This window comes from Rhagoletis zephyria, unplaced genomic scaffold (genome assembly GCF_001687245.7).
Source record: "Rhagoletis zephyria isolate East Lansing unplaced genomic scaffold, Rhagoletis_zephyria_1.1 Rzeph_scaffold_00934, whole genome shotgun sequence".
In the NCBI taxonomy this organism is placed as follows: Eukaryota; Metazoa; Arthropoda; class Insecta; order Diptera; family Tephritidae; genus Rhagoletis; species Rhagoletis zephyria.
Genome location: NW_016158018.1, coordinates 105,350 through 133,053, shown reverse-complemented (window position 1 = coordinate 133,053; position 27,704 = coordinate 105,350). Strand labels below are relative to the sequence as shown.

General features: G+C 34.1%; 2 protein-coding genes across 6 annotated transcripts in view; one reads left to right on the top strand and one right to left on the bottom strand.

The window, feature by feature from the left end:
* The first annotated feature begins 613 nt into the window (after positions 1–613).
* Positions 614–4,076, top strand: babo (TGF-beta receptor type-1 babo). Its single transcript, XM_017614967.1, has 4 exons — positions 614–1,494; positions 1,565–1,798; positions 2,455–2,978; positions 3,032–4,076. The coding sequence occupies exons 1-4, from the start codon at positions 1,341–1,343 to the stop codon at positions 3,212–3,214; spliced, it is 1,095 nt and encodes a 364-aa protein (XP_017470456.1). The 5' UTR covers positions 614–1,340; the 3' UTR covers positions 3,215–4,076.
* Positions 4,077–11,903: 7,827 nt separating this feature from the next.
* The window catches only part of spab (space blanket), a 28,680-nt gene continuing 12,879 nt past the window's right edge, over positions 11,904–27,704 (bottom strand). For all 5 annotated transcript variants that reach the window (XM_017614966.1, XM_017614962.1, XM_017614963.1 and 2 more), the window contains 5 exons: positions 18,369–18,930; positions 15,916–16,030; positions 15,299–15,635; positions 13,542–13,653; positions 11,904–12,639 (listed from right to left, as the gene is read on the bottom strand). In XM_017614966.1, coding sequence (XP_017470455.1) covers positions 12,589–12,639; positions 13,542–13,653; positions 15,299–15,635; positions 15,916–16,030; positions 18,369–18,785 — 1,032 coding nt within the window. In that variant the 5' untranslated portion in view covers positions 18,786–18,930 and the 3' untranslated portion in view covers positions 11,904–12,588. The remainder of the gene's footprint in view (positions 12,640–13,541; positions 13,654–15,298; positions 15,636–15,915; positions 16,031–18,368; positions 18,931–27,704) is intronic.

The following is a 27,704-nucleotide window of genomic DNA, read 5'->3' as shown; positions in this document are numbered from 1 at the left end:
TTTCACACACAAAAAAATGAATATATTCGCGAAGCTATGGGTAAATTATAGTGAATCTGCGTACTTAGTTTTTCTCCCTGACGTCAGAATTTTTAAAGGACTTTGAAATTTAAAAAATATGATTATTTCCAAAAATTATTTAAAAAATTCAGTGCAATGTAGGATAACAATAGGGGTATCGTATAAAAGAAAAAATTCTGCACAATTATAACACAATAAATTTTTTGATGCATAAGAACGAATGGGTAAGGAAAATGTACTTTACAAATTTTGTCCTTAAATATCCTTGAAAATTTTCATTATAATTTTTTTTTAATTATTGTTTGAGGACGCACGACCTCATCATCGAATTTCGTCGTGCAAACTTTACTAACTTAAAAAGATACAAATTTTTAAAAGCGCATTTGCAAAACCTATTCGCCCTTGTAAACCAAAAAACTTTATTGTTTTTAAATCTACTACAGAATTTTCTCTCTCATTTGGTACGCATATTTTTACTATACATTACTCTGTATTGTTTAAATAATTTTTTTTTTAATCAATCATATCTTAAAATTTCAAAGTCCTTTGAAAAAAAGCCTGACGTCAGAGTGAACATTTAGAAGCGCAGTTTTACTATATTTGTCCCACAGTTTCGTGAGTATATCGATTGTTTCCTGTGTTTTGAAATTTTTTATTTGTTGCGCTCGAACTAGAAAGATCAAAATAGGAAATATTGAAAATAGTAGTAAACGAGCTTTTTCATCGGGAGGTCAAAGCACTATTTTTTTTTATATATGTATGTATATCCTTGGTATCAGAGCATTAATTCACATTGCTAAATGAGAGGATAGAAAACTGATGCTTCCCAGGTACGTAAAGTAGTTTTTAATGTGTAAGGAACGCAAATAATTAAAAAAAGGTAAATAAATTTCACCAATTTGCACGAACTCACTTTTTGTATATATGTACATATGTTTTTATTAAATTTTATGTGTTGTTTTGTTTTGTAATTAACCTCGCACAAATCATCCTCTTGCATGCATTTTCTCAATGTGTTAATTCCTCCAATCGCCTTTTGAACTTTTATAAACTAAGTAGTTAGTAAATGTAAAAAGCTTATTTCATGCACGCATCTCACATTTTAACGCTTTGCACGGCTCCCTAAAAGTTTTGGCAAATAATATGTCGATGAATTTTTAACTCGAAACTTGTTCTTCAAAAGTTACTGGGCCTGCTGATCATAATACATATTTATTCATTGCTCCCAAAACACGTTCAACTTAGATTTCCTGCCTGATGAGCCCCTAAATACGTGGGTATTGGTCGCCATTATTTTTGGCGCTACGCTCTTCATTTGCATGTCGGTTCTTTTGTCGCTATGCTTTTGGCAGCGTCGCAAACGCAATAGCCATGGACGTACCTTCCCGCCGGATGATTCTGTTTGCGATCCTATTTTAAATGGCAACACTATACAGGATATTATTGAAATGACCACTTCGGGCTCCGGATCTGGTGAGTGAATGTATTCTTTTGACATATTCTTCTCTCTCTCTTAATCGCGTATATATTTTTTCATTTTCAGCTGGTTTGCCATTACTTGTACAGCGTTCCATCGCGCGCCAAATACAACTCTGTCACGTAATTGGCAAGGGTCGATTTGGAGAAGTTTGGCGTGGTCGTTGGCGTGGTGAAAACGTGGCTGTTAAAATTTTCTCTAGCCGTGAGGAGTGTTCCTGGTTCAGGGAAGCTGAAATATATCAAACTGTGATGTTGCGTCATGAGAATATTTTGGGTTTCATTGCTGCCGACAATAAAGGTAGGAAACGATGGATATAAATTACATAAGTAAACATAAACGATGAAATAGGGAGCGTATTTGCATCAGATTAACTCCTAATATATGACAAATCAGCGTTAATATGTTTGGTTGCGAAATTTTGCATAACTTCCAAAAAATAAAGTCTCATCATCGTAAATAATATTCGAGCATTGATAAGATCTTCTTCTATTCAGAAAAACCTATCATAAAATTTTAATTCTTTTAACACTTTGGAGCAGTTTATGGAGACTGGTGTCAGGTCTAGGCCGAAAGATTTTATCGCGCTAAAATCGTCTCGAACGATTTCTAAACTTTATTTTCATTTGTGTGGAGACCAGCTCGATCCCAGCAGCAAAAGGCAATAACTAGGAAATGAAATGGTAATAGCATAAGTTACGGCCGATGTCCTACAAAATTCAAATCTCACCAAACCGCATATCTAGAATCAGATTTGTGCATAACCGACTCAATTAACAAGATCATCTAGCATATAACATTTTTATGACGAAACTTCTTCGTAGATACCTTGCCCCGCAACCTATTACTAACGCGCTTCCTTTATTCATTGGCCAAACGTTTTGCTGGGGGGGATCTTTTTATTTATAGAATGTTATTCACTTGCAATAATAATCTTCTTTCTTTCTCTTTGGCAGATAATGGCACTTGGACGCAGCTTTGGCTAGTCACTGACTACCACGAAAATGGTTCATTATTCGATTACCTCACCACACATACCGTGGATACAAAAACTATGCTCAATATGGCGCTCTCAATCGCCACCGGTTTAGCTCACCTACACATGGATATTGTGGGTACACGTGGTAAACCGGCGATTGCTCATCGTGACCTCAAATCAAAGAATATTCTCGTCAAATCCAATCTCAGCTGTGCGATAGGTGATCTGGGCTTGGCTGTACGTCATGTGGAAAAGAATGATTCCGTTGACATACCTTCAACACATCGCGTCGGCACTAAGCGTTATATGGCACCTGAGGTGCTGGACGAGAGTATGAATGCGCAGCATTTCGATTCATATAAGCGTGCCGATGTATACGCATTCGGCCTGATATTGTGGGAAATTGCTCGTCGTTGCAACATTGGCATGATTTATGATGAATATCAGTTGCCCTACTATGATGTTGTGCAACCCGATCCGAGTATTGAGGAGATGAAGAAGGTGAGTCCTGTGAACGCCACATGTATACGTAATATTAACGAAATAATTTGCAGGTGGTTTGCATCGATAAAATGCGTCCAAATATACCAAATCGCTGGCATGCTTCCGAAGTGTTGCACGGCATGGCGAAAGTGATGAAGGAGTGCTGGTATCCTAATCCTGTGGCCCGTCTTACGGCGCTACGCATAAAGAAGACTCTGGCCAATATTACGGTCGAGGATAAAGTGAAGAACTGATTGTAGTTGTAGTACGCAGCCATTTTGGCTTGAACAAACGGGTGTAAAGTGAACTATTAAGTAAGGAGAAGGCTGTGGCATAGCGTCTTGCGTTCGTTGCATTTTAAGTGCTGAACAATGTGCAATGAGAGCCTTCTTTACACACCCCTTCCTTTTAGTTTTCTGCTGAATTTGTATGTAGATTTACTAAGAACAAAAAAAAAAGAAAATTAAGTGGAAACGGGCGGAAAAATTACCTAAAGAGAAGAACATACCTTAAAATACCTAATTAAAAATTAACATAAAAAACCGAAAAAATATGGAAAACAGAGAAATTTATAAAGCTGTTATATTGATGCAGAGCATTCTATTAACGCACTAAAAGTTGTATTTGTAATTTTAAACTATAATTTATAAAATTTGTGTAAGTAAGAACGTAAAGTAAAATGTGTATTAGGCTTAAGAGGAGAAGTGAACAACACAAACCGATTTAAACTAACTAAAAGCAGCAGCTTTAATGGCCGAAATTAAGCGGACGAAAAGTAAATATTCAAAAGTAACTTTAAGCTATGTTGCATGTGTGCAAACAGAAAAAGGAGAAGAGTAAGAAAATGTAATGTGAAATGTGAGGATTAGTTGTGACATGTGTGATGTGGGAAGTAACTAACGTAAATATTTTGAGAATGTACACAATCTTGAGATTTTCCTATAGCATTCGCTATTGTAGATTTTAAGTTTGCGCGTAATTAGATAATTTTACTTTCTTACTTTCTTAGACTAAATTGTTTGATTTGTGAAAATGTTTAGCTTTACCTTTGTTTATGCTTTATTTCTTATTTCTTATTGCCCACCATGGCTTTTATCCAAGATTCAAGTAAAAAAATAAGTAAACGTAAGGAGAAAGTAAATATGTTCACATTTACGATTTTTTTTTCGACATTTGTATGAATATTGCGTAGCGTTGCAAGTTACTAACGCGAATTTTTCATTCAATGAAAACCTATATTAAAACAAAAAAAAAACCGATCGTAGCCGAAATTTTCAAATTTTTAATTTTAAATATTCTGCTGAATTTAAATTTTTGTTTGCTTATAGATATTGCGAAACAAATGAACATTAAGGGCCGTGGTACTGAAGATCTAAGTACAGTTATCTTCCGAATATGAAGTAACTCTACATTGTGAAAAAGGGCCCCAGATTTTTTAAATAACAATTGTCAAATATAAAGTGTTAAATCAATTAAAAAACTGTTTATTATTTGTTTTAATTTGAATAAATGAACAACTGCAAAAACTTTCCAAGAAACCTCATAACTCTTTCGATCTTTTAACCTAAATATCATTCGAAACTGCCATCGACTAAGCAATTTAACTAAGCTCATTTGCATCTCTGGTAATATCTATCTATATCTGATATGCATATACACACATGCATATTTAAATATTCAATGCGGCAGCGGAAAAAAAAGTTGGAAATTTTCTGCATTTAGTAAATTACAACGAACACGTCTAGCAGCAACTACAAAAAAGACTCTTGACGAAAGACTGATACATACTTAGAAACAGTTTCAGTGAATATCGCCATAATAAATACATATGTACATTTTTAGAACAATATTTTGGTTAAAACAGTAGGCACGAATATTTAAGTTTTTTAACGCTTGTCTTCTCTTTCTTTTACCAAAATTTCTTACTCGCGTTAAAGCTTTGCCATTTTTAGAAAATAATCTTAAGAGAAAAGAAAAGAACAAAATTAACTAAGTAGTAATATCTATAAAAAGACACCTTATACATACTAACATAATAACGAAAACTAAAACAAACACTCAGGAATTGCCAGTCTAAATGTATGTAAATAAATAAAATATCTCTTGTTGACAAAACTGCCGTGTTGATGTGTGCAAAAAAGCAATTAATATACCATCCTCCCTTTGATTAATCACATATCGATGGCTGAGTGGAAGATCGACCTATCTCGGCAGCCAGTTCGAAAACGCTCTATCTCAAAAAACTTTTCAAGAACGCCCTATTTCAGAATTTAATTGAAAAACACCCTATCTCAAAATTCGGTTCAAAAACGCCCTATCTCACTTCAAAATATATTGAAAATATGCTGATATAGGGCGTTTTTGAATCGGCAGCTGAGATATGTCGATCTTCCACTCAGCCATCGATATGTATATGCTGACGAAATTAGCAGTTCTTGCTTTCTCCTTACGGTTGCACAATAAATGTAAATGCAGTGTTTTTGTTTGTTATAATTTCAAGAGAAAGGTACATAACTTTGTATGTTCTTTAAATGCAAATACCAATTTTTTAATTTGTTTAAAATATACGTAGCTCATAAAAGTGCAGAAAAAGTATGCATTTCGAAGAGGACGAATAACAAAAAACCGGATCCATCTAAAAGAAATTGGTTCCTAATACGGTTGTTGGCCGAATGAAACTGAAGTTCGCTATGTTGGAGCTATTGTAACGATTCTACAATTTTGTAGAAGCTGCTTCTGCAGTGGTACACCTTGGTTGGAAATAAAGCATTAAAGTTTTAGCAGCAGAAAATTTTCCGGACGAATTTTGGTGAATACTGGGATCGAATCGTAACATCCGTTCTCGGATCGAAAACCATACAAAAGAAAATTACGTCATATGTCAATCGTATAAGCTCAATGGGATAAAGAGTACGTTCACGTATGTCATAATCCGAAAAAATGTGTTTTAACGTGACGAGTAATGTGATGTCGTATGCGACGATTCGAGTCCTACTCGAGTGACAGTACTTGACTCGGTCGGTGGCTATTTTTTGCCCCACTAATAAATAATTAAAATAGAAAGCACAAATTTGGAAATGAACTGAATCATAAAAGTTAAAAAATGTTTAGCTATTAAGCATCCGGCGCCATTAAAAGGGAATAATCCAGGAATTATTGCTGCCCAATTTATATTTCTTTAAAAGGTCTGTGTTACTCCAATCAGGATGTGCAAAACAATACTTGTAGTGAGATATCTTAATCTTAATATAATATTGTGCGTGCTCCTCTAGTTTCGTTTGCTTTATCGACCAACGCCCGTTCTACATTTTTAAATTTCATATAACGGATTTCTAAGCTCATCCTTTATCCTTTGATAAGCAGCTTATTCTGCACTTGCTATCAGCTTCACTTAAAAAAAAAAATATATAAAAAAACAACACCAACAACAATAGCGATCTATACGCAACATGACCGACATATCCGTGTGTAAACAAAAATTCCATAGTAATAGTAACTGTAAAGAAGTTATTTCAAAGTAAAAGCAATATATTCACATAAAATAACCAATCCTATTTAAAACCATTTAGTTATTTCTTCTCATATATGTATTGTACCTATTATTTTTGCAAAACTAAAAAAATTTTGTTAACTACTATTTGAATTTTGTGCACAAATTTTAACTACATAGACTCTTTGGGTAACGAAATTCCTGATATGTATGTATGTACTTTTCGGTAAATAAAATAAGGAATTTGTGGTAGCATAATTTTTGAAACGCTTATTAATCTACATACATACGTTTTCGGCTGCAAAAAGAGTAAACATAAAGCTAACTATATTGTACTAAGATGATAAAATCCTATTATATTTAGGCATGCGCTAATAATTATAAATTTAAATCCTATGCAAAAACGAACTTGTCACCTCTTTTGGAATACAAAATATGCGAAAAAAAACAAAACAAAAAATAACATATTTTTATTATGTAAAAAACCATCATCCTGTTATTTTTAAGTCTGTTGTTATTAATTTGTATTCCTAAATTTAATACTATTCTAGTTTGTTAAGTTCATTTAAGCTCCCTGGAATCATTTAAGACATGTAAATAATAATTTGTAGAAAAGAACTTACGTTTAATTAATTTAATTACTTAAGCTTTTGAATGTATGTTTTTGTGCTTGACTGTATGTTTGTTGTTACTACAATTACTGTATGTGTGCACTGCGTGTCCTTATTGTACTTTGTTTTACTTTTTTGTGTGTTTCTTAAAAGAAAAAGAAATAAAAAAATACAAACTAATAAGTGTTTATAAATGAATTAAATTTGTTATACTATACTCTTTTGTTAAAAATATGACTGTAACTTTTTAAGGATTCCCTTAAACATATGTATTTTAATATTCTTTTTTTTTGCAATTTTTTTACTTGTTAAATACATTGTATAATAGTTAGCTGCGCTCTGAAATTATGTATGCACAGGGAACTTGAAGCAGCGAGCGGGACTGTCTGGGCGTCACGAAAAATGCTACTAAATCTGAGTTTTTTTCAGGCGCAATGTATCAATTTTTATTTACTGGCTTGGTTACTTGGAACTTGACGCCTTATTTTTTTCAATTGTTTTGTTTAATTACCTACGAACCATATCGTGTTTTTTTATAGATTATTATTTTTTAATGTATTTCTATTTAAAGAAAAAAAAAAAGAAATAATATGGTTGTTAGAATTCAAACTGCTAAACTGCATTTTATTAACAACTTAATATAAGTGACTTTTTTAAGATTTCTACTATATTAATAAAGAATAATAATAAACAAATTACAAATTGCAGGCTGATGTGTTTATGCGTATACATACATATGTGGTAAATAAATTTTTTGAAAAGTAAAAAAAAAACTAATTAGTATTTTCGATAAAAGGAAGAACAAAACGATACGTACACATCCCGATTTCCGGCATCAAAGCATACCTGTATAAAATATAGTAATAAAAAGCATCTAATAAAATATGAAAAAAAAACACGTGCATACATATGTATTTATATATGTACATACAAATGTATGTATATAAAAAAGGGAAAACTAAAAATTGTATGTATGTAATTGCAAATGATTATATTGAAAATAATGATGAAAGAGTCTAATGTTAGTGTTAAGTGGCGTTTTTACTGGCACTTTAAATAAAAAAAAAAATTAAAACAAAAATTTAAAACGTTCTTGTTAATCATTGAAATCATTGAGTCCAACCGCGCTGTTGCGAGCTATAAGTCCGTAACCATACTAAAAATATCAAAAGGTGTTACTTTGGATTGGGTAGGTACTACGTACCCACATATATGTATATGTTAATTTCGGTAGATTTTTGGAAATCGCGATTGACGTTTGGAGTGCAATTTCTTAAAAAAAAAAAACAGACGATAGATTTTCTTCAAAGTTGCTACTTCTCGGAGAATGTTACTAGTTCACAAAATTCTTAAATTATTTTATTTTTATTGCTAATTATTTTTAGAGTTGAAGAAGGATTTTCCTTAGTAAAATTTTGTCGTATGCTACANAAAAAAAAAAACAGACGATAGATTTTCTTCAAAGTTGCTACTTCTCGGAGAATGTTACTAGTTCACAAAATTCTTAAATTATTTTATTTTTATTGCTAATTATTTTTAGAGTTTACGAAGGATTTTCTTTAGTAAAATTTTGTCGTATGCTACTTTTGTCAACAATTTTCCCAACCACTTTGTATGACATATAAAAACACCTTTTACTCAATATCTCGGAAACTAAAGGAGTGACCCAAATAGGGACAAAGTCATTTAAAAGATCTTGATTGGTTTAGTAATTTGTACTAAATTATCAATACAATTTTAGTGAGTATCTCGAAAACTAAAGGGGATATCCAAAAACTGATAACACAATTCGAAAGATCTCGCCTGCTAAGGCTATGGCGGGTATCACAGCATGGATAACGTACTCCGCTGATATAAGGTCTCTAAAACATACAAGATGAGATCTCAGGATGATCAGAGCTTCGGAATTTTACTTTCTTGCCCAGAAAAACAAACTGGATACTTTTTAAAAATCTAGTGAAGGCTTGAGCTGACTCGCTGTTAACTTCAATATCAAGCCCATTTCCCAGGCTCTTCGGTTGAGCAAGATTGGTCGTTTCCTATCTCTTCGAAATATAGGTTCTTAACAGGCCTGGATCCCTCTTTGACAGGGACAAGGTAACTTGGCCGGTAGAGAACTTTGAACCTTTCAAACATGTAGGCGGATATGGCATATAAATATTCGGCATTAATTCAGAGATGCATTGATGTTATCATACGGAAACTTATTCTTGCAAATACATACCATATACTTGGAGGAAGGTATCCGTCTTATTTATTCCTAAATTGGGCAACAGGCCTCCGACTCCCCTAAATAAGATCAATTAGTTTAACTTCTTTCATTTTAAATACCGCTGAATGACTGCTAGATCTACATATTAGTTATACGCAGAGAAACGCAACTCCATCACACAACACTCAGTTTGCGTACGTGTTTGGTTTGTAAGATCAAGAGAGCCTTAGATTTTAAGGGGGTTGGTTTATGTGCCTTCTTGGACATCGAGGGCCTTTGATAATACTACCTACGGATCTATCTCAAGGGCACTGGTCCAACGAGGCAAGGATCTGTCCACTGTCGGGTTGATCGACACCAAGCTCCGTGAGCGTGATATCACATCGTCCCTAGGTAACAGATCCGTCAACATCAGAGCTATGAGAGGATGCCCAAACGGAGGTGTTCTTTCTCCACTAATCTGGTCTCCAACGAGGGCCTCAATATAAACCCGCAAATTGCTGTTCTGGTACCGTTTACAAGAAGGTACAAGCCGAAACTTGGTTGGGTTACCCTTTGGTAAACAGTGCTTGGATATTCTGACGTAGTCAAATATCTTGCGGTTACCCTAGATAAGAGATTTAGTTGGAATTCCCATCTAGACAAACATGGGGTCTTTCCTCCAAGTTAATTGAATGGCTATACCCAACTATAGTCTGTCCGATTGTAACTTATGCATCCATGGTCTGGTGGCCAAAAACGCTGCAAAAGTTGCCTTCAAAAGAAGGCTCTGCTATCGGTGACAGGATCAATGAGAACGTGTTGAACCGCTGAATCGTTAGAGTTGTTCCTAGGTTAGACTCTACTCCATAGTTTTGTTCAAGCAGGGTCGGCTTCGAGGAATTCGCAAATGCAAAATTCTGCTAGTACTCTTAAAAACAAGACACAACTTAAAGGTGTTTTGAGCAAAATACCTGGGCTCGAATCGTTTCATACGATATTTATCTAACCACGCGTCACGTAAAAGCACATTTTTCGGATTATAACATACGTGAACGTACTCTTTGTCCCATTCAGCTTATTTATACTGCCTGACGTATCACGTAATTTTCTTTCGTATCGTTTTCGATCCGTGAACGGATGTTACGATTCGAGCCCTGGTCTAAGAACCTGCGAGTTCTCCGATGTTAAGCCAAAGGAAATCTGCTTTGGAAGGAAATTGCAGCTCAAAATTCGAGATCGAGATCGAATGGATTACCTGAACTAGATCTCAGATACGTACACTGGTACATAGATGGATCAAAGATTGGTGGCGGGTATCTTTGGACCTAGCCTTTCTATTGAAATAGATGCTTGATTCACGGTATTTCAGGTCGAGGCACCAGCAATCTCAATTTGTGCCCGACTGAACCCTGAGAAAGGTTTAATAGGCGCCTTTATAATAATATTTTTAGACAGCCGGGCGGTCATAAGGACCCTAACCAATAGGACGATCTTCTCCAGGGTCGTCAAGGAGTGCGCTGACACTATACAACTCATTGCTGAGTTAACGTTGGATGTATGTATACAAAGAGGAATTACCATCCCTAAATCGAAAGGAGTGGGTCTAGTAGTGGCACCATTTCCTTCTATCAACTCACACAGAGGGGTAAATAGGCACCACTTGCATTTACTCTCATCTCCTCTTTCTATCAAATAAAACTAGTTCGCCTGGTTTTTGGGTTTCTCAAAGCCCAGTGGGCTCCATTATTAGCTGTAATTTATTTATGTAATTAATTTTCTTCCTTACACGTACTATTTATATCTCATGTAAACATATACATATTTAAATATTTCGAAAATTTTGTTTAGTTATTTTGTTAAAATCTGAGTATGAAGTATAGAACAAAAGTTTTATTTTTTTCTTATCTCAAATGAAAACAATTCTCATATGTTCGCTCAGCAAATGCATTCTGCTAATTATTTTGCTTCGTTCAAGCCGTTTGGCTTTCTTCGGTTTTTGAATTACAGTCATAAGTACATAATTAACAATTATTACTTCACGAAGATAATTTTATGCGAAAAATATGGCATGCAATGTTCTTTTTCTAAATTTTAATACAACAATTTCAAAATGCACATTTATGTATGTAGTATGTCGGTTAGGGGGAATGACATTACGGGTTTTGAAAGAATTTACATTTATACTAAAATGTTTATTGGTTGTTTGAAATTATTACAATTTTTTGCTGCCTTAAATTGAATTATGTTTATTCAATAATTTCCTTTTAACACATTAAGATTTAATTGATTGACTCATCGAGGGATATGCAATGTGGATTCTCCATATTTCTTTGCCAATATTATTTTTTTTCATTCGAATTCTATTTGTTGTTTTAATCAATAATTTCTTTAAATGCGCTTAAAATACATATAGTTCCTAATAAATTTCAATTAAATTATGTTGACTTATTAGTAATGCCTCAGCCAGTACAATTTTTTTAATTTTTTTTAAATTGTTTTTAGCAAATTATTGCAATTTATTTGAAGGTTTTTAATTTTTCTTATTAACTACTCTAACTGTTAATTCTTGTTTTGCAACATTTTTCACTAGATTACATTGTTGACATTTTGGCTCTCAGAATTTAACTGTTTAATTTTTTTTAGAGCGGGTATTTTATGTGCTGTTATGCATACAACTAAACATATAAATGATTGTTTATAAGTACATATACATTCTTACAATTATGTATATGAATTATCTTTCTAAATATAGGATTTTTTAACACACAATTATTCCATAAGTACAATAATACAGTTTTTTTCTAATACATCCATTCATAATTCATTGAGTTGAGTATGTATGGGTGCTAATACCGTTAAACCATTATTTCCACATTAGATAGTTAACTGCGCTTGATCAATAATGCCAATACTTTTATTAAATAAATGATATGTTTGATTTTTATTATCTTTGAATTTTCTTGGCCACCAACAAACCATTGCCTTTAATATTGTTTTGTTTTTTGTTTTGTTCAAATTTTCTTAGGTTTAAAGTTTAACTTTGTTTGATATGTATGTAAGTTTGATTTGAAAATGTTCAGCGTGCGTCAGTTTTCTTTTTGCACAAAATCGTATTTATCTATGATTGTTCGAGTATCTGCATTGCTGCCGTTTTGCCTTGCTTGCCGCTTGATCTGCACGTCCGGTTTGTTTGCAGCACGCGTCCACTATAGTATGTGTGTTTGATTGTATCTATGCGTGGGTGTGTTTGTGTAGCTTGCTTATCTGTGGGAGTGTACATACGTACTTTCTTGCTTCTGTTGCTTGTGTTTGGTTTTATTTTAACTATCCACATTACATGCGTCGCTGACTGAAGGCGGATAGGAAGCGTGATTCGCGTACTTCCTGTAAGAAAACAAAAAAAAAAAAATGTGATAAAAACGTATTTTTAATATACTACATTTTTTTTTTTGAACTTTATACGCGTTTTTCAACAGGATTCAAGGAAGATGGTTTCACTCCTTTTCAATTTCTTCTCTTTTCTCATTCACTCTTTAATTTTCTTGCAACAACTAATTTTGTATTTGACATCCATGGGGGGGGGCAGCTTCAGTGCCATGCCATGCCAATCAATTTAAGTGCGTTGAAGCATGATTTTAATAGCGGAAATGATAGCATCATTAGGGTTGAGTTAACTTCGCTTCAAAATTAAGGGAATTTAACTTCCAACTGGGTCACCACTATTGGCAAAGGATGATTGCATAAAATCCACAGAAGTGAAGCTTAAATTTGATCTAATATTCAAATATTTACAAAATGCAATAAAATATTTTTTTTTTTACAATTTAACTAAGTGGCATTAAATTAAAAACTGTATTTGCATACGCAAGTAAATTATCAAAAGATTTATGTTTTTAGGAAAAATAAGTTCACCACCTTACAATGTGTTACTGTTGTTACTATTACTATACGCGGTACCCAAGCACTTAAGCAGTTAAGTATGTACTGGTGTTTGTTGCCTTCTCGGATTTTTTGCAGCTTATGTGCTTAAGTGGTTTGGCCCCTCATTTCAGCCCTTAAGTATAAAATTAATTCAATGCACGAGCTAAGCAAGCACCTATTTATGCATATATGTACGTACATATGTACATATATACATCTGCAATTGAGTGCATACTGCATACTATGTACGTGCTCTTACTCATAAGCAGGTACAGTAGAATCTCGATATCTCGCGCACAAATACAAATGTATGCGCTAAATGTATGCATATGTATGTATGTATGTATGTTTGCAGTCGTACACACCTCATCTTCTGTTGGCATAATGTCGATGCACATGAAAGGATCCCGGAAGTAGGCGCATAATTTGCGTGGACGTATGCGATGATGAGTGCGTTGCAGCTGGCAACATAAGCCCCTGAAAGAAATTGGAGAAAATGCATATAATAATATTAACATTATTGAAATAAGATTTAACAATGGATTAGCGCATTTTTAATTATGGTATAATAATGATTTATTTTGGTAATGGTAATTTTTATGGTTATGGTTATTATGGTTATGGTTATGCTATAGATGGGGTTATGGTTTAGGTTATAGTTTAGGTTATGGTTTAGGTTATAGTTAATGGCTAAAGTAATGGTTACGGTTAAGGTTATTGCGATGGTTATGGATATGGTTATGGTCATGGCTATGGTTGCGGTTATGGTAATGGTTATGGTAGTTCTTAGGGTTATGGCTATTATGGTTATGGTTATGGTTATGGTGGCGGTATTGGATGTGTTTATAGGTATGGCTATGGTTATGTTTATGGTTATGGCTATGGTTGTGGTTATAGTAATGGATGTGGTCATAGTCACGGTTGTGGTTATTGTTTGGCTGTTGTTGTGGTTGTAGTTATGGTTATGGTTACGGTTGTAGTTACGGTTAGAAATATGGTCATGGTTATGGCTATGGCCATGGTTAAGCTCATGGTAATGGTAATGGTTATGGGGAAGAGTATCTGTCATTAAATTTTTTTTTATATATATTTACGTAAACACAAACTATGTACACCTTTGTCAAAATAATAGAAATGCAACATTTTGAGCAGTTTTTAACCGACTTCCAAAAAAGGAGGTTATCAGTTCGTCGGAATATTTTTTTTTTTTTTTTTTTATGTATGTTACCGCATAACTTTGCACCACGTCAACCGATTTCAATAATTCTTTTTGCAACGGAAAGGTAGTGTCTCAGAGGTGGTCCCATACTAATTTGATTTAGATCCGATCATTGGATCATGAAATATATAGATATATATATATATTTTTTTTTAAGTCGGTTTTTTTTTTTGCTAAAAATTACTTGTCACAATTTTCGTTTAGTTTGCTTAGTGTTCATAGATTTTTTATAACGGGTTACACAAACTATATTACTCCCAATTTTAAACTTTGTGAAAATAACAAAAATTAAATAAATTTTCACCCAAATCTATATCTTTTTAATCAGAATTTTTAGAAAAATATTTAGTTTGCAGTTTTATATGCCATTCAATTTTAATTAAATAAAGCGGAAGTGGGAAGTTGCTAAAAATGCCGTTGATTTGTAATAATTTTGTTTGCTGGCGGTGTAATTTTGTATCTTGCATACCAAAAATTCAACTAAAAACTTTGATTGAAAAGTTAGAAATTTTGGTGAACATTTTTGGATTCTTTTAAATTTTTGTACAAAGTTTGAAATTTGGAATTACCTAATACTTATAACTTATATATAAACTTAAAACAAAAAATTTGCACTGGTCAAAATGTCGCGTCTCTTATTTTTTTTTACCGAGTGTTCATAAATAATGTACTAATAGGGCACCAATAGAAAATGTTCACCATCTCGTGGTCATATAGCTGTTATGTTTCTACAAATATAAATCTATTTTTACTACTTTAACCTCAGTGCGTCAACTATTTCTGAAACTAGTAGCCGACGAGCAGCAAACAACTCCTACTATAAATGGTCTATCTTATCCACAAGGCAACGCACCATCTAACCTCTAGATACATATATATGTATGAGTTTATTGCTATACTTACTTGGCCACATTACAATCGCTCGACGACACACAATCCTCGCCAAATTGCTTTACATTCAATGCCATCTTGGGTACAGTTGCAATATTTGTGCCAACATTAAGTGAAACTGCATTATTACCAACACCACCTACGCCAGCAGCAGCAGCAGCAGTAGCAGCACCATCACCACCACCACCACCACCAACACCTACACCATTCAATAGATGAACCGCAGTTGCACTCGGTTGACACATCAGATTACCAGCTGCAGTCTTCAGGCAAGACATTCCCAGCTCACAGTCTGTATTGCGGTGGCACAGATCGCGTTTCCGTCCATAAACATAAATGCATTTACCCTCTGATTTGGCGCAGCGAAAAGGAGGAAAAATACCGGGAAAAAAATATAAAAATGTTTACAGGAAAAATTAATTTTGAATTTTTATTTATATTGAAAGTAGACGTGTGCGCGGTGACCTTTCGCCAGAGCGGCGATAAATTAACACATCGTCAGCTTGAACGATTGCTATTAAAGTAAAAATGCACACAAGCACACGCATACACCTACGCCTGCACAAATGTACAATTTATTATTTTATAAATGCGAAAATATGTATGTATGTATGTATATTGACACTTACCGCCGTAGGTATTTACGCAGACACCTGTGGGACAGCAATCATCATTGGCCTGACAAGCCCGATCCACACATGGCGTATCCTCTATTAGTGGTTCGACGATGCCATATATTTCCGTCTGTCGGTTAAAAGCGGAAATGTGATAAAAAATAAGAGCGTAGCTATAATTGTGTAGGTATGTATGTGTGTGTGCATACTAAAATAAAAAATACATCCTGGAGGTGGTAAGAGTATGCTTCTTTATATAATTTATGAACGTAATAAAGGATGTATATGTACATATATACAATAAATACTTAGAGGTCGCTCAAAGCGCCCAAAGTTTTACATGCATTTTATATGGGGAAAAAACAACTTTTCGTAGAAATCGTATATAATTCTTAAAAATCAATATTTTTCTATCGGAATTTCTGTTTATCTGCAGAAGATTCCCAATAATAATACCCACTTGTTTATTTAATAATTTTTTCATCGCAACTATAATTTATAGGTCCGCCATAAATCCACAAAAACCCCGAAAAATGCAATGGGGGGACCAATAAAAAATCGTTACTATTAAAAAATGGTTAAATAAACAATTGGGTACTATTATGGAAAGTCTCCTGAGGAGAACAAGAGTTTTCCGATCGAAAAATATTAATTTTCAAGAATTCTATGCCATTTCTACGAAAAGTTGCTTTTTCCCGCATAAAATTACATGGAAAACTTTGAGCGCTTTGCGCGACCTCTAAATATTTTTAGATTTCAAAATAAAAAAATAGTGGGGGTATATTTTTTGTTCGGTATAGAACAATCCTTGCATTATAATACCGACTTTAGTGTTTTTAGACCACCCTAATGCGCACATTATTTACTATTAATTGAATTCGTGTTCGGCAGCAAAGTTTAAAAAGTGATAAAAATCTCATTCTGTATTAAAACAAAGCGAGCTGATTTAGCCTTCGTACTACTAGACGTATGAGCGATGTGTAATTTCATTGCTCAGCTGCTGGTTGTTGTGCTTGATGTGCCGAATGTGGCAGCGTGGAAGCCGTTAATATTTATCAAATGAACGCACATAAATAATTGCCAGCCATATTATGGTCCTATACCTTAGTGAGAAATTTTTCGTCTTTAGAATACAGTGACTCAAATAAATGAGCACGTGTTGATTTTTTTTAAATATTCGTAATGTTTTTCGTGCAAATTGTTTTTTTTTTTGTAATTTTTCTATAAAAATACCGTATAAGTTTTAACCAAAACCATAGAAATAACAGTTTGAGACTTAATAGAATATTTAGGAAAACTCAACAAATTTTCGTCAAAATTTCAACTTTTCAATCTGAATCTTTAGAAAATTTTTGGGTGTGCAGTTTTATAGCCCATACAATTTTGCTTTAATGAAGTGCAAGTATGTATTTAGTTACAAGAGGATTTCACTTGTCGAAATAGTTAAGAACTTGAAAGCAATAAAATATAATTACACTGGATCACAAATTTGTTTTTTTTCTTTTGTTCCGAGTGCCAAAGCTTCCTGAAATTTTAACGAAATCTTTAGGAGTATCTCATCTTTGTAACGACTCTTTTACGAATTTTCAAAGAAAACTATATGAAATGGTTGCCACGAACTCGTAAATAAATTTCTGTACGAAAAATAAAGAAACTTCTGAAAAAATTGTGCAAGAAATTCTTCACATAGCAGGATTATTTTCATTGCTTTACCGATTTTTTCCCGGAATTTCGTAAAAGAATCGAAGTGTGTATAGTTTATTTCATTTTAGAAAATCGGCAAAAATTCGGTTGAGATCTTTACGAATTCTTCAAAAATTTTTCTACAATTCAGAATACTCTGAAGAAATGGTTTGCAGGGTACATACAACCTAAATATGCTTGTAAACCGTGTTATACAAACGATTTTCTGTCTGTCTTTTAAAGAAGTTTAGTAACCAAAAATATTGGGTTTGTAGCTATGAAAAATCCATAACCGCATAAAACAAGAAATGTATTTATTTACTTTTTTATTAAAGTCGCAAAGTGTGTTATTAAAAAGTTTCAACTCGAAATCCAATTTGGCAATATAAACTTTTCAAACACAGTTTTCTTGCCTAATTTTACACCTCCTCAGTTTCCCAACCAGTGCAAAGTTTACCTTTCAACACGTTCTCCGCTTTAATTAGTTATTTCTTTCAATTCCATTTGCCTTTGTTGTTAAGTTTTCATAAGACTTTCTACAGCCAACTTTTGCGCCACAGCACTTGCCCGCCACTAAGGCATAGCAACACTTAAAAAGTCCAACAAAAACTCTTAATTACTTCCAGTGCAGTGCACCCAGGCTTGAATGCGTGGGCGGAAAGTTTATTTCGTTTTCCTCTTTAACGGAAACATTTGTTATTGCCCATTTCCCTGCTTGCCACTTCGGCCAATCGCAGTACAGTGCAAACTTGCACGCTATAATGAAATCTAGGGCCACTACTCACCTGTTGTTGACCACCAAAACCGCTCGTGTCGATATCATAGCCAGCACCGAAGGTAGAGTAACCCATATCAGTACCACTTCCTCCGCCGCCAACACTTGCTCTACCACCAGCTCCAACTCCACTTGCGCCATGTAGAGTAACATCGTTGCCGAGACCGAAAAGTCCATTAAAGTCGTCGATTTGTGGTGCATTGCCAGCGACACCAGCATTTACGCCTACACCTCTACCTCCACCTCCTCCTCCCCCGCCTCCCCCGCCTCCTCTTCCACCCAGTCCCCCTACACCGTCGGCATTGTTGCGAAGCCAGTTGCGTGAATAGCGGTTGAAGAACTGCCGATTCCAGGCGTCCACTGTATCGCCCAGCAGCAAGACGGCGCCAGCACTGGCCAACAACAACCAAATCAAAGTCGATTTCATGACGGCGTGATTTTTAAATTGTTTAGCCCGTGCGAGTGGGTCGCCTGTATAGGTGTAGTGTGAGTATGAGTGAGTGCGCGTATGTGAAAGCGGTTATTGGCTGCGCTTACGGTTTTTGCGGCGGATCTACCATGTGGACTGCTTACTGAAGAAATCGCATGAAATGAAAGAAAAAATAAAATGTCAGGAAATAATTTATTTGTAATTCAATTTTAATGCTTTCAACAGTGATTTAAAAGCTTAAAAGACATTTGCATGAAAAAGTGGAAAGTATTTATGTACATAAAATCCGGCGTTATCGAAAAAGTTTGAAAAGTTGCATGAGTATTGTTGAAAAAAGTAACTTTTTTTTTGTTGGCGTGTGGGGATATCCCAACTGGAGTTTGTTGTTCGCGGTGCCAGGTAGCACTCATTCGTTGTCCTTTGATACTAAATTTTATTTTTAAATTTGTCGAAAATTTAATTCCTTAATACATAAAGACGAATTTAAAACTCTTATTTTTGCAGACTGCACTAAATTAATTTAGTTACTACACTAAATTAATTTAAATTTGCAATATTGCGAAGAAATATTTTACTCAAGTAATTTTTAAGCAAAAAATAAAACCGACTGTTATTCTTATATAAAAATTTAAGATTAATTTCTTCAAGATCCAATGATCGGATCTAAACTAAATTAGTATGGGATAAAAAAAATTATTCTGACGAATTGATAACCTCCTCCCTTTTTTGAAGTCGTTTAAAAAGGGGCATGACGGACCGAAATCTTTAGAAATGTCATCCATTTTAAGGGTTTTAAAAAAGAACTCTTGGAAGGCTGGACGGACCATGAGCCAGATCCGGGATCCATCGGGTCATAGTGCGCACCTCTAACCACTCGGCTGTGGTGGCTGCCAGTTCATTGAAATATTTTTAAATGAATTATTGATTTCTCCGTCCATATTATAATACGTATATGGGTTTATCAATAAAAGTATTATAAGCTTAATGTGACCTTGTAGCAAACATCAAAGTTGGTCTTGGACTACAAAACAGGAGTGTTTTCTGATGTTGACAACTCTATTTTTGATCTGCAACCAGACCACATGGAGTGAATATTGCTGATGGCAAGATCTGAGAACCCCTCAATGCCCTCAGTGCAGTGTACTTTCGCCGCTCTCACCTGTCAACCCGAGCAAGACCGCCTCAACCTAGAAAATTGTAAGGTCTCAACGTTACAGTGCTTAGAGGCAGAAACCGAAGTCTTAGCGAGGAAATGAATAGAGGTAACTTAGTCATAAAGCTGACGTGGATAACGTGGAGCTGAAGATAAATCGGGTGCTAAAAATTTTCAGACATTTTCAAGGAAATTTTAGTAAGGCTTGGGATCTGTCAGCTAATATAGTAATTGTAGTTTGAGTGTACCTGCGTTATTCAGATTGTACCCCACTTATTATGCTGTAATATCGTCGATGGTAAATCACGGTTTCGAGGTTCAATGGGCATCATATATAAAAAAGGAGCTTAAGTTCCGGCTCGATTGTCAGTACAAATTCTTGACTTCATCAGTGCAAAAAATGACTGTGAGCTTAAACTCACCTTTTAGGCATGAGAGCCAATATGTCGACTGCATTATTTTGAATCTTGGAAGAACGATTAGAGTTCTGGGTAAAATTGTAAAGAAGGCTGTTAGCGTCTAATTTCTGTATTTGGTCCCAAACGGCAAACTAATACCTCTAGTCGCTTCTGGTAAAAATCATATCATTAAATTTCTCATTAGGAATGATGCGAGATCTGTATACTTTATCGGAGAGCCCGGATATATGCAAGTAGTGGACCTAATTATTACAGCAATGTGGTGCTGACATTAAATCATAGCCTACAGTGACAACCAAACTTTTTTAAAGGCCTTGGAAACTGTTCGTACTTCTTCAAGATGAGGTGCGGGAATACTTTTCGAAAAGAGGAAGAACTGTTACAAAAAGTACTTCATAAACGTGCATTGCACTTTAAAAATTACCTGAAGGATTAATTTTTAAATTTCGAAAGAGAATTTCAAATGAAAACTAGATTTTCTTAGCTTAACTACACTTTTCTTTTTAAAATGGTTCCGCTTGCCGTGACTAAATCTTTTACTCTCATAAAATAAAAGCATGTCTGCTATTGTTTGTAGCTTTATGATTAACTGCATATGCAATTTGTTTATTTTGCGGCATTGCGAACGCCTTTTTGTATACTTTGATATTATGTTAACTATTCTCTAATATGTATGTAGTTCTGTTGAAAATATGGTTTTGGTTTTCAGGAATTTTCCACACCATTTGATATGAAATCAGCTGGAAATATTTTCTTAAGCCTATGTATTGCGCCATAATTGGTAAATTGATTCCTGTTTTCTTAGAATAATAAACAATTTACATAGGAAAAGATTTTGCTTTCTCTTAAATCTGTTATTCAAGACTAGTTTTCCGAAAAAAAATCTTTATTTATGCGCAAATTATCATATCATAATGTGCGAAGCATCCTCCATAATGATAATATATCATTTCAACGGTCTATGTCTGCTTGTGGAAATGCGTGTATGTACATTAGGGTGGCACTTATTTCGAAAAGAGCTCAGATCCTAGGTCACACCCCCTAGAAATGTGCGAATAGCCTAAAGACTAAACTATGCAACATTTTAGGTCAATCAAAAATTATATGGCGAAAAAACAATTTTTCGTAGAACTGGTATAGAATCCTTGAAAATCAATATTTTTCGATGGCTAAACTCTTTATCTCTTCATGAGATTTCCAGAAAAATAACCAATTGTTTATTTTAAAGTTTACTAATATTAACAATTTTTTATGGTTCCCCCAAAACCCCTAAAAAATACAATGGGCGACCCATAAAAAATCATGAATATTAAAAAAATTTTAAATAACCAATTGGGTAGTATTTTTTGAGGCTCCTGAAGAGAAACAAAGTTTGCCAATTGAAAAATATTGTTTTTTAAAGATTTCTCCAAAAAATCGTTTTTTCGCCATATAAAATACATGGGAAACTTTAAGCGCTTTGAGCCTCCTTTCTTTTTTTGCTTGACCTAAAACTTTGTACAGTTTAGTCTTTAGGCTATTCACACATTTCTAGGGGGTGAGACCGAGAATCCAAACACTTTCATTTTTCTCCATATAGCCACCCTAATGTAGCATGAATAGCTTTTCTGCCTCCTTAGCGCGCCTGAATGCATGCTATGCGTAAGAACCGCGTGTACACAGTTGAGCTCGCAAAAATATTTTCCAGCATTCGCCCGCCTGTTGCTTCCCAGTTACAATACAAGCGAACATACATTTGTATGTGTATATATGAATGTTGCATCATATAAAGTTATGAAAGCGTAATAAAGATTTTTTATTGTATAAAAGGAGCAAAAGAGCTTTCGCACACATTACGCTTTACATATACATATTTGCTTAAAGTTACATTAAGTTCAAGAATTCTTCCCTCGGGCGTGCCTGGCAGAGAAATACAAGAAATACAAGCATATATATGCAAATATGTGTGTGTGTAACTAAGTATAATAAACAGCACATTTACTCTGCTCAAGACGTTCACTCATTCTGGCGTTGCTTTGCTGAAGGCATCTGCTGCTGCGATTGCGGCTGAGGCAGTTGTGGCAGTCGGCAGCTGAAATGTAATGTGGTTTAATGGAAGGGCAACAATGTTTGCTTAAAGAAAAAAAAAATGTAAATTTAAATGCTTGCTTGAAACTTTGTTTATTTATCGGAGCCCTTGGCAGTATGCTTTCTTGCGCAGTTTCTTTGTATTCCTTTTTTCGTTTTATGCCTTACGTTCGCTGGCAGCGTTATTCACGTAGTTAAGATGGTTGCAGGCCAACAAAGTATCCTGGCGTTTATTTAAATAATTTCTCATTGTTTTTGTTTTTGTTTTTTTTTATTTATTTTAGTTTTCGCTCTTGGCTATGCTGGTTTGCGTTTTAGGTTTACTTTGTAAGACGGCTAAAGCGTTACTAAGTAAAAGGCCTAAAAAGGTCTATTGTTATTCCTTTAACTCTAAATTTTAGCGCCGATAAAAAAACATATCTCCGAACAGTAATAATAATTTTTTAAAAATTTTCTTGCTGCTATTTATTTAAGCCGTTTTGTACTTGTTGTAAAGTCGGAATTGTTTTTTTTTGCAACCAAGTAGACTGTTGAAAAACTTGTTGTCTACTCTCTTTTCTGGTAGCACACATTCCTTATCCATATTCATTTATTGTTTCCTTGCAAGTCAAAACATTTTCGTTTGACACCAATCCTGTTGTAATATTTTATTTGAACTTATTAATTATATGGTTCCAGATGCCAAGACCTCGAGATTCAAAAATAGAATTCTTACCTTTGTACTTATGTTGGCTTTATTAACATTTCGTAACAAAACTTTAACTCAGCAGACAATTCTTTAATGGCACAAAAGTACCGTTTCTTAAAATTAAAATGTGCAATAATTTTTTGTATGAAATGGCACCAGGAAATAATGTTACTCATAAGCGATATCGTACATGGCAATACTCGTACATACTCGTTAATACATGGCGTATAAGTAACATTTTCCATGTAAAAGGACCGTCTGTAGTACTCAAGCAAAAACAGAAGACAATTTTTTCATTATTTCTTTCCGTAAATTATTTTGAAGAAATAAATCTACGAGCATTTTTTTTCCTGAGTGCTGCATACTGATTTAAGAAATGTTGATAGAAGACAGTTTCTTTTCCATTTTTTGTGCGTTATTTTATAAGAATTTTTCATTTTTGTTAAAAGCTGCATACAGACCTTTAAGTTAGATTTTTTTCCACTCGCAGTGCAAACTTAAAATGAAAATATCTACGGAAGAAGAACTGATCTAGAAAAATTCGATATTCAGTTTACATGTATCGGCGTTTTTTTTAGTGTAATTTCAATAGTTGAGATTTTCGCTAGAGTGTAATTAGATCAGTCAATCCCGTGCCACTGTGTGAAGCCGCCATTTTTGAAAACACCTTAATCTTATAAAAAAAATTGCAATTGGTTGATGGGCGGTTTTGCAAAAACACCGACGATATGTACCTAGCAAGTAAAATATAGAGATTTGTGCAAAATGGCGTATGAGTAACATTATCTTCTATTCATGTTAAAATAAGCGGAAACTCAAAGATATATGCAGAGTTTAGTGCGTTTCTTTGTAACAGCCGAAATCCTCGCCGGCATTAAGTTTATAAGATTTTGCCAGTATTTAAACGTTATTTAATTTTCCATGCACCTAAGATTGCCTCTTTGAATTTTGTTTTATTTCTGAAAACTTTTCCTGTTCACGTGTTTCTTGAGAGTAGCTCAGCAGTTCTCTATGGATTCAAATTTGGTCTAATTCCAGGCCACTTGTGAGTTGGTCTGTTATTTCGTAACTAATATCCAATTTAAAAGGCCAAAGAGTCCTCAATAATTTCAATGTGTCCAAAAGTGTTTACATAAATTTCCGTTATTAAATTCCAACTCACTAACAGCAAACTTGTATCGAAACCCATGCGAAAACAATAACTTTTAAAAATGGTAACCTTTATTTGCCAACTACTGTAGTAACATCTGCTCCTCAATTTTGATTCGCGTAAAATTAAATAATAAATTGGGTGTTTATTAGTTAAGCCGAAGGTATTTACAGCCTCCACTGTCACTTCCAGTTTCTTATTTACCCATGTAAATACTTCACTGCATACAATTAAGTCTTCCGGATTTAGTTCCCTTAAGCTATGCCTCATTTGTAAAACTTGACGGCAGAGCATCTATTTTTGGATATAAACAAATGATTAAAAATATCCCTCCAACACAAGCAACTTTTAGGCTATGGAAAGTCTGTGAAAGCAATTCAGCCATAAAAAAGTTTATTATAGAATAAAAGTTGGACGTGCCTTGTCATTGTGTTTTCATGTGCTTTAAGAAGACTTAATTTCTGCTTTTGCTTAAAATATTTAAATTAAAAAAATCTATACACGCCATATCTTCGCTGCCGCTGAGCGTATGAGTAACTAAGTTGGGTGCTGAATTGGACACGGCGTATGAGCAACATCAAGGTCATTTGAAATCTTGTGCATGTATACATACATACATATACATATATTTGTACATTACACCGCAATTACAATTTCGAAAAAAAAAATTGTTTGTCCTGAACGTAGGGGTCGCCTTTTCTTGAAGTGTCATGTGTCGATGTTTGTGTCGCGAGCAGAACATTTCTTTTGCAAAGTGCATTGACGTCAAGTACAGGGAGTACTTAACCGCCAAATCTCAGTTCTTATCAACCTAAAGTCAGAAAATTAAAGCTCACCAAACTTACATACAACTTTCATTGAGGAAGTATTTTCATTATTCTATAAGAACTATTTAAAAAAAAAAAATCTATTGCCGATTGTGGGCCCCTAAGTTTGTAGAAAAAAAATGTTTGTCTGCAAAATATTTAACTTAAAACTTTAACTTTTTCAAATTATCTTGCAAAACTGCTTTAGACATTTTTATTATTGTTTATTAAAGCCCTATTTGACACTTCCGAAAAACCAAATTTTATATTGAATTTATGTATTTGAGACATACTAGTTCTTACGAAGTCATTCATAAATTGTCCCGACTCATTCTATACTTTTTTAAGACTTATTTAATGCTATATCCGTTAGGTGCGGATATCCCCTACGAATCCAACGACCACATTCGAATTTGAAAAAGAAAACCTGCGGAAGAAATGTTCTACTAAGCATAAATAAATGTACACACTTTTCCGCTTATCCTAGCACTTAGCATTGGCTGCAAACTCAATACAAATTGATGACCCCCACAACTTCTACATTTATTCAACTAATAATAAACTAAAATTACACCCACGGCAGTCAAGACGACCACTAAGGCAATAATAATAAATTTATCTGCCAACATGTGCAAACACAATTGTATAAGTATACATATTGATTGTTGTTTAGTAGATTACATCGTTGAAATTGGCCTCGTAAGCTTCCGCTTGCCATCGCTGCGTCAGCATCACAGTCAGCAAATGAGTCAATTTGTTGGAAGAAACTTCAGTCCCAGAACGCAGCTTGCTTTTTATTCGCAACAATTGGGTTTGATATCCTAACAGACTTGTTACCAAGTCATATACATATACATACGCATACATATACATACATACGATTGCTCATACTTATGTATGCACTGCTTGTTGTAGTCAAACAAACACAGGTAAAATGGTTAGAAGCAAGCACCATTTGTATAAATAAAGTTAAATGCTCATTTTTCTAGATTGTAGCGCAGAAGGAAAAATGGGTTCACATACTGATTCATACGAGCAGTAAACTACTTTATATATAAATAGGAAACTGGGTATAAGTAAATAAGGAAACATGTTTCCTTTACTTGCCTTTTACGGCTTAACCATATTTCTGAGGTATAACAATATATATTCACTCGAAAGCTATTCCAACGCGGAAGGGAAGAAAAATAATCACATTTAAAATTAGTTTACTATAAAGTGAAAAAATCAATTCAAAAATTACATTAACATGTGTCTGGTTGGGGATGGAATTGCCTCGTAAATTTATGCTTTAATCATGATAATGAATTAAAGAAATGTGCTAAGCATCGATTCAAGAATAAGATTTAGAATACGATTAATACAAGGATGAGCGTAAATAGGAATAACTGGGGAAGAAAAGGATAAAGGCAAAGAGAAACTAAAAATAAAGATTAGTAAAGATAAAAAGAAAATGAAAGTTAATTTAAATACTTCATATAAGGACACAAGGGAGAAGTTGAATATGTAGATCAAGTAAAGAATAAATATAACAATAAGGATAAAGATAAGGATAAAGATGATGATAAAGACATTAAAAAGGATACACATAAAGAGACAAAAATAAAGATAAAACCGAAGATTTACACAAAAGAAAAATATCCAAAATTAGTTAAAATGTCACTTGACTTAATCAGCTGACCTCAAGGGTATGTTATGTCATACTATATTGCTCACCTTACTTCCCCCCAACTCAACTCACCTCACCTTCTCTAAACTGACCTAACTTCATCTATATTCACCTCAACTCAGTTCACCTTACTTCAACTAACGTCTTTTCATCTTACGTAAATTTAATTCACCTCATCCCACCTCACATAAACCCACTTGAACTCACCGCCTTTCAAATCACCTAAATTCATCTTCAAGGATCTCACCTCACCTTACCTCAGCTCACCTCATAATAGATAAAAAAAGATGATGGCAAATTTAAATACCTAATATAAGGACAAAGATGAAGGAGAAAACGTAGATGAAAACAAGTAAAAAAGTCTAAGTTCGGGCGGAGCCGAACATTAAATACCCGGCGCAAGTATTAAATATATGTTTTTCACCTTTCCAAAAGCTACCGCTACATGGTAAACCGAGGTGTATCCATTTTGAGTAAATTAGCGTCCTTAAATTTCGAAATATTCAAGTTTCAAGCATATCTGAAATTTACTGTTATATGAAAAGCGGCCGTAATTTTAGTTCGATTTCAATAAGTTTCAACGTTTTGCTTCTATGTGGCAAGTATAATAACCACACCGAGTTTGGTACAAATTGGTAGAACGGTTACCGAGATACATATATGTGATCATAAGTGGGCGGTTCCACGCCCATTTTTCAAAATTGTATCCTAAACGTATTTCTTGGTAACGAATTGTTACAAGCATCAATTTTGAATAAATTAGCTTCAATAATTACTGATTTATCGAAGATTTCGTATTTCTCTAAATTACCGTTATATGGGATTATTGTCCTATTTTAAAAATTTTCGGCCATTTCGTATGTTATACCAAGGTTAACAACTGTGCCAAGTTTGGAAGAAATTGGTGCAGCGGTTACCAAGATATACACATGTAAACATAACTGGGCGTGGCTACGCCCATTTT